The sequence below is a fragment of the Balaenoptera musculus genome, chromosome 4 (genome assembly GCF_009873245.2).
Source record: "Balaenoptera musculus isolate JJ_BM4_2016_0621 chromosome 4, mBalMus1.pri.v3, whole genome shotgun sequence".
NCBI classification, from domain to species: Eukaryota; Metazoa; Chordata; class Mammalia; order Artiodactyla; family Balaenopteridae; genus Balaenoptera; species Balaenoptera musculus.
In genome coordinates this window covers 60,476,688-60,487,874 of record NC_045788.1, presented here as the reverse complement: position 1 = coordinate 60,487,874, position 11,187 = coordinate 60,476,688, and the positions used below count along the sequence as shown (strand labels likewise).

Here is an 11,187-nt window from a genome sequence, read left to right as displayed (position 1 = left end):
TTTATGAATAGGTATTCACAGATGGATAAGGGAAGAATGATTCAGGCAGAAAGCACAGCCTTACCAACGAAAAAAGGCACAAAATAGAACACTTTTAACTATAGTTGTTGTTCAGAGAACTAGACAGTTTGGTACTGTTGAAATGTAAAGTCGAGGGGGGCAGTGGTAAGAGGTGAGGCTGGAGAATTAAGCAGGAGCTTAAAATCTTTGTATGGAACACTGAGGAATAGTCTAAAAACTCAAGACTACAGGCAAAACTATACATGGCTGGATTCTTTCAACTATTTCACATAGCTGGCTAGAACAAAAATTATATATATGGACTGGGAAAAATTAAGGTTTTAATTCTCTATTTTGATTTTAAATATATTAAGTATAAAATGTTAAAAAATAGAATTTGTCATAAATTAGAAACACTTGGCTAGAAAAATTCTTATGAGAGAAAAGTGATATTGCCTATTTGTCTGATACTTACTTGTCTTCTACTGCTGTAGCTCCCACTAATATCAGGTCTTTCTCTATGAACTGGAAGACATCTGCCAGTTTCTCTTCCCGTTGCTGCAAGGCAGTCCTGGCTTCAAATAAACGTCTATCTATTTCCTCATACTCTTTAGGTGTAAACTCTCTATAGGCCATACACAGAGTTCTTAGCCCCTTCTAAAATAGGAAAATTAAAGACAAAAATTGAACAAAAATAACTAATGGGGAATTAAGAAGTCATTGAAATAAACTGAGGACCCTGTTACCAAAATTCAATTATAAATAATTTAAAAAGTACTATCATCTAGCGATAGGAAATAAACTGTCACAAAAGCCTAGTCATCTGAGTTATGGGACACATATTATCATAGCTCTTGCAATTTCTGATGAGTTCTTAAACAGTTGCTCAAAATAATTAAGGTCACTGAATTGTAGAACATTATAGAGCCTAGACAGGATCATAAAGACAATCTACCTGTGATTTTAAATACGTTTTACCAGGAAAGCCAAAAAGTTCTATAATGGTACCTTTAGGATTGTCAAGAGAGAGGCAGCCCCAGGTTCTTCTCTCCTGTTTTAACCACTACAACTCCACTTTTATCTACTTTATTTTTTTTAGACAATTTTTTTTTAAAGTCTTTATTGAATTTGTTACAAAATGGCTTCTGTTTTATGTGTTTTTTTGGCTTTTTGGCCGCGAGGCATGTGGGATCGTCCTGACCAGGGACTGAACCTGCATTGGAAGGTGAAGTCTTAACCACTGGACTGCCAGGGAAGTCCCCACTTTTAACTACTTTAAAAGAACTTTTTTTTAAGCAAAGGGGACTATAATTTCCTGAGGGTTCATGATATGACAAATTCACATTTCAAATAAAGAAGCCTGTAAAGTGGTCATTATCAACCAACCAATACTTTCTAGAGCCACTGAATGAATGATTTTAAATTGTATACCTTCACTGGTGAATTGGAATTTCACAAAACTTAGGAATATATATTTGATTATCTGATTCTATCAGGTGTAAACTTTTCTTATGGTGTTAATATTTGAAAGTTGGTATCTAAATCTGAAAGCTTACAAAAGTTCTTTTTCTTGCAATACATTTTCCTCAGAGAAACCCAACATAAATGTTCTAATAGTAGGACTCAGAAAGGGAAGGTTTTAAAATACTATATGACACTACTTAGCAGATTTCTAAATGTTGTCATGCCTTGATTTACAAATGACCTACACCTGTTTCTCTTAAATAACAGTTAAGAGACTATGAGAGTTACTAAATTAATTCATTCTACAACAAACATTTATTGAGTGCCAACTACGTGCCAGCATTTTTCTGGATTAAAATGACAGAAAAGTAGAATAGAACTTCCCTGGTGGTGCAGTGGTTAAGAATCTGCCTGCCAATGCAGGGGACACGGGTTCGATCCCTGGTCCAGGAAGATCCCACATGCCGCGGAGCAACTAAGCCCGTGCACCACAACTACTGATCCCGTGCTCCGCAACTACTGAGACCACATGTTGCAACTACTGAAGCCTGCATGCCTAGAGCCGGTGCTCCGCAACAAGAGAAGCCACTGCAACAAGAAGCCCACGCACCGCAATGAAGAGTAGCCCCCCGCTCACCGCAACTAGAGAAAGCCCACACGCAGCGAGGACCCACCCGTAGTCCCTGCCCCGCCCGCCCAAAAAAAATAGAACAATGCCTTTGTTCTTATGGATATTACAGCGTGGTAGATGAACTAGACCATAAACAAATAGAAAGTAATGGGAGAAAAGAAACTGTAAGTAAGTAAAAGAGGCAGGTGGGCAGCATTTATAGAAATGCAGAAATGAGAGATCATGAGGCTCTTAGACTGAGACAGAGCTGCTTAATAAGTTTCCTCTTCACATGAATTGTGGCACTTTGTTTTTGTAAGATTTTCCTACATTCTTTTATTAAGAGGGACATAATTCACGTACCATAATTCACTTTAAAAAGTACAATTCATGGCGCAGTGGTTAAGAATCTGCCTGCCAGTGCAGGGGACACGGGTTCAAGCCCTGGTCTGGGAAGATCCCACATGCCGCGGAGCAACTAAGCCCGTGAGCCACAACTACTGAGCCTGCGCTCCACAACGGGAGAGGCCCGCGCACTGCGATGAAGAGTGGCCCCCGCTCGCTGCAACTGGAGAAAGCCCTCGCACAGAAACGAAGACCCAACACAGCCAAAAAATAAATAAATAAATAAATAAATCTTTCTTAAAAAAAAAAAAAAAAAAAAAGTACAATTCAGTGGTCTTTAGTGTACTCACAAAGTCGTGCAATTGTTATTACTACCTAATTCCAGTACATTTGCATCACCCCCAAAAGGAATTCCATATTCATTAGCAGACACTTCCCTTCCCCCCTTTCCTCCAGCTCCTGGCAACCACTAATATGCTTTCTGGTTCTATGACTTTGTCTTTTCTGGGTATTTCATATAAATGGAACATGTGGCCTTTTGTGACTAGCTTCTTTCACTTAGCAATCTTTTCAAAGTTCATCCATGATGTGGCATATATCAGTACTTCATCCCTTTTAATGGCCAAATAACATTTTGTTATATGGATATGACACATCAGTTGATGGACATTTGGGTTTTTCCATTTTTTTTGGCTATTAGGAATAAAGCTGCTAAGTACAAGTTTTTGTGTAGACGTATGTTTTCAATTCTCTTGGATGTATACCTAGGAGTGAAATTACCAAGTCATATAGTAACTCTATATTACTCTATGTTCTATGAGGAATTGTAAAACTATTTTTGAAAGTGGCCATATCATTTATATTCCCATCAGCAATGTATCAGGGTTCCAGTTTCTACAAATACTTGGGATTTTTGTACGTCTCCTTTTTTTTTTTCGGCCATGCTGCACGGCATGCAGAATCTTAATCCCCCGACCAGGGATGGAACCCATGCCCCCTGCAATGGAAGCACGCAGTCTTAACCACTGGACCGCCAGGGAAGTCCCTCCCTTTTTAATATAGCAATCTGAGTGGTCCTTGTAGCCATAAGTACTCTGGCTGTACTAGGTGCAAAGAGAAGACATATTTTAGCAGGTTAAAAAAGGTCAAATTTTAACCAACGAATGAGGAGCCAACACATAATGTAACAGAACTGCAGAATTTCTATAATTTTTGATAAAATACTAATGCAAAAATGAAACCCTAAATCTTTCATATATATATATGTTTAGCGGTTTTTAAATTAAAGAAATTTGCACTTACCAAAGCAAATTCATCTACATGAATTCTGGTTTTTTCTATTTCTCCACCTATACATTCCGGGAGAACTGATGATTCGGCTCCTTTAACAAATAAAAGTTTCTCACCTAAAAAGAAAAATGAGTTATCAAGCTCTTAGTATTATTTAACTAAAAATTCATGAACATTTAAATTGGTTACCTGAAGGTGCCTGAACAATTACACTCATTCTTCTACGATCTGAATCAAATTCCAGAATATGAAGCAGTTTATACCTAAGGAAGAAAAAATAAGAAAGACAAAATCTGTACTGTTTTGAATAATATTAAGTGAATATTTGGAAAGAATCCCTATAAAAGATAAGATGGTTAATTTAGAACAAGAAATTAATCTCAATTACATTTTTCAAGATGATGGATTATGAGTCATTAATAACACAAGATAGAAAAAGAAGGAACTGACATTTATTAAGTACTTACCAAATGCCACGTACTTTACATACCTTATATCATTTAATACCCATGAGAACCAAAGGAGGTAGGTCTTATCTCATTTTACAGGTGAGGACTACTAAACTCAGAAAGATACACTCATTTGCCTTAAGTCAAATAAGCATGTGAATGGGAATACATATCTGCCCAGCTTCATGTTTTTCCTCATTAAAAAAGGTGACTGATTCTCAACTCTTTTTTCTGCCTAAACACACCTGAGAAATACGAACACTCACATTAGCAACAGAGGCTCATTATAGCAGTGATTCTGAACCTACGACAGGGCATGTGTGTGCAGTCGGGGGACACAAAGGCCTCTCTAGGGAGCTGTAAAAGAATTTGTGTGGATGGGTCAGGTGTGGATTGAAAAGTCTTCTGGATGAATTTATACAATGATGTACATATGGAATGTTTTGGCACATCTCAAAGAAAAACACTGAGTAGAATGGTTTATAAGTTGATAAAATGAGCCAGACAGGCTTCCAGATAAAAGTAGCCAAAGACTGGGCAATATTCAGTTCAGAAAAGCCTAGTCTGGAAAAGCACAAGTGGAGCTGAGATATGATCAGAAATTATAAAACCACGAAAGATATGAATGTGGTAAGAATGGACTAATTTATCAAACAGTGGAAATACTGGAAATAATACAACGGTTCCTTAATATTTGAAAGATAAAAATCATAGGAAAGATAAGGAAGTTTTTATTTAGTGAGTAGAAATTTACAAAACTCATTACCCTAAGAATGTGTAAAAATAAACACATAAGTAAATTCAAGAACCATTAAGCTAAAATACAGATGAAAGTTTCAGAGCATTATACTGTTATTACCATGATGAGATACAATGTAATACTGACATCATTCTAGAACAGATGTCAGTAAACTTTTCCTGTAAGGGGCCAGACAGTAAATACTTTAGGCTTTGAAGACCATATATGATCTCTGCTGCATATTTTTTTGTTTTGGAAAACACTTTAAAAATGTAATTTAGTTTGCAGGCTGTACAGAAACAGGCTGTAGGCCAGATCTGGTTTCTGGGTCATAGTTTACCAATTCCTGTTCTATAGTAAACACTTAATATACAGAAAATTACAATATAGAAAAAAATTACCGTTCCAGTTTTCCAAGTGTTTTAACTTCCATAGTTTCTCCAGAATTGCCAATAAATACAATGCCGAATCTAGGGAATAAAAGGAGAAAGAAATATAAGATTTAAAGGATGATATTTTATAATTCACAATATAACTAACTTGAATAAAAACATTTAAAATATAAGTTTAAGGTGTATTTTAAAGTTATTTCCTTTGAGTATAGGATTATTTTTAAGAACTTGAAGGGTGAGAGTAGATCTAAAACAATACATACACAAGTATTTCTCACAAATTATATTGTTCATATTTCACAGTAACCAGACTTTTAAAGAGATTTCTTCAAAATATGACTTAATGCAAGCTTGACAACAAAATTAATGACATTTCAAATTCTCATTTAAAATACCTTTATGTGTAAAAATATATACATATAAATAAAATACCTTTATGTGTAAAAAAATGTGTAAAAATAAAATACCTTTGTTTCTGAATTTTGTCTGAGAATTTAAAATTATGTTCTTGTATTTTCACATTTTCATTTAAAATGTATTTTTCTGAAGATTTGAAAATTAGACTTAAACTACCTTGCAGCAGCTTCCACGAGAGCCTTTTCATCTGGTGAAGATGCATAGTACTCCAACTGGGAGGGTGCAAGGTTGGTTTGCCAGGGACCATCACCAATGCCATCAGTCTGAACACTGCTAATCTGCACAGTGTGACAGAGACTGACTGCTTTAAAGAAGAGATCATGTTCTTTAATCTGCAGAAACATAATTAATATTCATAATAAAATATACCAATACCAAATAACATGTAGGAACATGTAGGAAACCAAAAACAAAATTCTAAAAAATGCCAATAAATACAGCTCATAATTTGATAAACTAAGATGTAGAACAAGAGTGCTACAATTCTGAATTGCATAAATAATAGTTGGTTGCTTCTGAATCCCAAGAGTAAAATGTCACATTTGCTTATGACCCTTCAACATCTGAGTATATTTTTAGGAGGCATAACCAAATTGCAAGCAAAGGTGAAAACTCTTTTGTGGAAGAACTGAGATCTCAGAAGCTCTATTCCTTAGCAAAGTCTTCTTTATTTCAAGGCAGAAAGGGCTTTCCTTAACTTAGTCCCATTTAAGTACCCAGAGAACTAAAGTAGATGCATATATATTTTTTATTTTAGTGGAACATTTAATTTATTTATTTATATTTTTTAAATAGATCTTTATTGGAGTGTAATTGCTTCACAATACTGTTAGTTTCTGTTGCACAACAAAGCGAATCAGCCATATGCATACACATGCCCCCGTATCCCCTCCCTCTTGAGCCTCCCTCCGTAAAGTAGATGCATATTAAGTGACAAGTTAAGCTGGCTTATGACTATAAATTCTCAGTGCTGAATCAAAGGATAAACATTTCAAATGTATGTTCCTTGCCCCACTAACATTTAAACTTTTTCTCCTACAACCCACCAACTAACAAAGAATTACTATTTCAAATGAAACTCCTATTTATTAACTTAAAAATTGCTTACTAGTTCAGTTTCATTTTCAGGACTGGTTCTAAAAGAGGAACTGGTTGCAAGATGGGATAAGTTGTTAAGATGGGATAAACTACTAAGATAAGATAAGTTTCCTTCTGAAGAGTCTGGTGTTGGTCCTTCAGATACAAGTCTACCATTGATTTCTTGGTATTTTATACCATTAATTGAACATTCCCGAAACTGCATCTCATTTTCGGTCAGTGTACCAGTTTTATCTGTAAACACATACTCCACCTAGAGATAGAAAACAAAAGAAAACAAACCTTTATGTTCAGGGTATTATGTTAAACAAAAGAACTTTGTACTCTTACTTATAATCCGAGCACAAGCAAATAATTAAAGATGCCACAGAAACAAAACAGGGTAATACAAAATATTTAAAACCTATATACTCTTTGAAGTCTGTGGCATCTTTAGGTTCATGTTCATCTATAGAGTGGGTGGATAATTTATGTTGAACAAGCAGCAGAAATATGAACTGCAGTTATTCTCTCTGGGTAAACTGAGGAAAAGCCAATACTGATATTTGGGGATACCCCCCAAAAACAGCTGGGCTGCCAGGCTTTTCTAGGGAAAACTTTTGGACTTGTAAAGAAAACCAAAGATTAGCATTCATTTGAGGATATCACCTTACATGAAAAGGTAAAGAGAGTCTAAAACAAATGACAGGCAGTTCCGCTATAACACTGTCTTGAAAACACAAGAATTTATTACAATGAGATTGATATATAAGGGAACAATTTGAGCAAAATATGAACTTTGCGTTTGATTATGAACAGTTTCATCTGTGAGAAACACTAGGTGAACACAGAAAACTGCACCCAGAATACATGAAATATACAAACCTCAAACAGCTAGCAAGCAACCTCAGGTCACCATGTGTGTCATGAGCCATAACCATTCACATCTGGTATTATACTTTCCTTCTGTTTTCAGATAACCTTCCTTCCAATACTTCACAATAACACACAAGTTGCAATACTTCTGATGGCCACTTCCACAAGTAAACTTCAGGTCATTTTCAAGATAAAGTGCCATATTTATTGTAGTATTTACGTATTTCTTAATAATTTAGCAAGTCCTGTTGTCATTAGGTTCTTATCTTTTTATTTTAAATGTGTTACTGACAAAGTTTTTGTTGTTTCCCAATCCCATTTTCCCATAAGCCCTGTGGTTTTTACTAAGTAATTTTGCATAGCACAGTGATTTTAGGAATGCATATGTCACATTACAGCAGAACTGATGTAGTGAAAAAGGAACTAGGAAAAAACTGAGAAAATGCAACTAGCAGAAGGCTTTAAAGAAACTGTCACTAATATCCTCAAAGAGGTGAAAGAACAGATTATATTCAAGAAACAAGAATAAGATGTGAGCTGCGAAGTGGGAGTGACAGTGGCACCTCTCGGCCAGTTGTGCTTCACCGACTCAGCTGTGGGAAAAGCACCAGAACCGGGTCCAGCTGGAAGTGGGGGCTCGGACTTTAATCCATTGGAACATTTTCCTTGTGGAAAGAGTGAGCCGTGTGGATGAAAGGCTCTAGGTGCTCCAGCCAGGCATCAGGGCTGTGCCTCTGAGGTGAGAGAGCCAACTTCAGGACACTGGTCCACAAGAGACCTCCCAGCTCCACGTAATACCAAACGGCGAAAATCCCTCAGAGATCTCCATCTCAACATCAAGACCCAGCTTCACTCAACGACCAGCAAGCTACAGTGCTCACACCCTATGCCAAACAACTAGCAAGACAGGAACACAGCCCCATCCATTAGCAGAGAGGCTGCCTAAAATCATAATAAGGCCACAGATACCCCAAAACACACCACCAGATGTGGACGTACCCACCAGAAAGACAAGATCCAACCTCATCCACCAGAACACAGGCACTAGTCCCCTCCACCAGGAAGCCTACACAACCCACTGAAGCAACCTTAGCCACTGGGGACAGATACCAAAAACAACGGGAACTACGAACCTGCAGCCTGTGAAAAGGAGACCCCAAACACAGTAAGATAAGCAAAATGAGACGACAGAAAAACACACAGCAGATGAAGGAGCAGGGTCAAAACACACCAGACCTAACAAATGATGAGGAAATAGGCAGTCTACCTGAAAAAGAATTCAGAATAATGATAGTAAAGATGATCCAAAATCTTGGAAAAAGAATAGACAAAATGCAAGAAACATTTAACAAGGACGTAGAAGAACTAAAGAGGAACCAAGCAACGATGATAAACACAATAAATGAAATTTAAAATACTCTAGAAGGGATTAATAGCAGAATAACTGAGGCAGAAGAACGGGTAAGTGACCTGGAAGATAAAATAGTGGAAATAACTACTGCAGAGCAGAATAAAGAAAAAAGAATGAAAAGAACTGAGGACAGTCTCAGAGACCTCTGGGACAACATTAAACGCACAACCATTCGAATTATAGGGGTCCCAGAAGAAGAAGAGAAAAAGAAAGGGACTGAGAAAATATTTGAAGAGATGATAGTTGAAAACTTCCCTAATATGGGAAAGGAAATAGTTAATCAAGTCCTGGAAGCACAGAGAGGCCCATACAGGATAAATCCAAGGAGAAACACACCAAGACACATATTAATCAAACTGTCAAAAATTAAATATAAAGAAAACATATTAAAAGCAGCAAGGGAAAAACAACAAATAACACACAAGGGAATCCCCATAAGGTTAACAGCTGATCTTTCAGCAGAAACTCTGCAAGCCAGAAGGGAGTGGCAGGATATACTTAAAGTGATGAAGGAGAAAAACCTACAACCAAGATTACTCTACCCAGCAAGGATCTCATTCAGATTTGATGGAGAAATTAAAACCTTTACAGACAAGCAAAAGCTGAGAGAGTTCAGCACCACCAAACCAGCTTTACAACAAATGCTAAAGGAACTTCTCTAGGCAGGAAACACAAGAGAAGGAAAAGACCTACAATAACAAACCCAAAACAGTTAAGAAAATGGGAATAGGAACATACATGCTGATAATTACCTTAAATGTAAATGGATTAAATGCTCCCACCAAAAGACACAGACTGGCTGAATGGATACAAAAACAAGACACATATATATGCTGTCTACAAGAGACCCACTTCAGACCTAGGGTCACATTCAGACTGAAAGTGAGGGGATGGAAAAAGATATTCCATGCAAATGGAAATCAAAAGAAAGCTGGAGTAGCAATTCTCATATCAGACAAAATAGACTTTAAAATAAAGACTATTACAAGAGACAAAGAAAGACACTATATAATGATCAAGGGATCAATCCACGAAGAAGGTATAACAATTGTAAATATTTATGCACCCAACATAGGAGCACCACAATACATAAGGCAAATACTAACAGCCATAAAAGGGGAAAGCGACAGCAACACAATCATAGTAGGGGACTTTAACACCCCACTTTCACCAATGGACAGATCATTCAAAATGAAAATAAATAAGGAAACACAAGCTTTAAATGATACATTAAACAAGATGGACTTAATTGATATTTATAGGACATTCCATCCAAAAACAACAGAAAACACATTTTTCTCAAGTGCTCATGGAACATTCTCCAGGATAGATCATATCTTGGGTCACAAATCAAGCCTTGGTAAATTTAAGAAAATTGAAATCGTATCAAGTATCTTTTCCGACCACAACGCTATGAGACTAGATATCAATTACAGGAAAAGATCTGTAAAAAATACAAACACATGGATGCTACACAACACACTACTTAATAAGGAAGTGATCACTGAAGAAATCAAAGGGGAAATCAAAAAATACCTAGAAACAAATGACAATGGAGACACGACGACCCAAAACCTATGGGATGCAGCAAAAGCAGTTCTAAGAGGGCAGTTTATAGCAATAAAAGCCTACATCAAGAAACAGGAAACATCTCGAATAAACAACCTAACCTTGCACCTGAAGCAATTAGAGAAAGAAGAACAAAGAAACCCCAAAGCTAGCAGAACTAAAGAAATCATAAAGATCAGATTAGAAATAAATGAAAAGAAATGAAGGAAACAACAGCAAAGATCAATAAAACTAAAAGCTGGTTCTTTGAGAAGATAAACAAAATTGATAAACCATTAGCCAGACTCATCAAGAGAAAAAGGGAGAAGACTCAAACCAATAGAACTAGAAATGAAAAAGAAGAAGTAACCACTGACACTGCAGAAATACAAAGGATCATGAGAGATTACTACAAGCAACTCTATGCCAATAAAATGGACAACCTGGAAGAAATGGACAGATTCTTAGAAATGCACAACCTGCCGAGACTGAACCAGGAAGAAATAGAAAATATGAACAGACCAATCACAAGCACTGAAATTGAAACTGTGATTCAAAACCTTCCAACA

The 11,187-nt window shown here is 36.5% G+C and overlaps 1 protein-coding gene across 7 annotated transcripts in view; it reads right to left on the bottom strand.

Annotated features, from left to right (window-relative positions):
- Positions 1-11,187, bottom strand: part of ATP11B (ATPase phospholipid transporting 11B (putative)) — a 128,190-nt gene that overhangs the window by 51,637 nt on the left and 65,366 nt on the right. For all 7 annotated transcript variants that reach the window (XM_036851894.1, XM_036851895.1, XM_036851896.1 and 4 more), the window contains 6 exons: positions 6,815-7,057; positions 5,863-6,038; positions 5,299-5,367; positions 3,899-3,972; positions 3,722-3,825; positions 476-657 (listed from right to left, as the gene is read on the bottom strand). In XM_036851894.1, the coding sequence (XP_036707789.1) occupies positions 476-657; positions 3,722-3,825; positions 3,899-3,972; positions 5,299-5,367; positions 5,863-6,038; positions 6,815-7,057 (848 nt within the window). The remainder of the gene's footprint in view (positions 1-475; positions 658-3,721; positions 3,826-3,898; positions 3,973-5,298; positions 5,368-5,862; positions 6,039-6,814; positions 7,058-11,187) is intronic.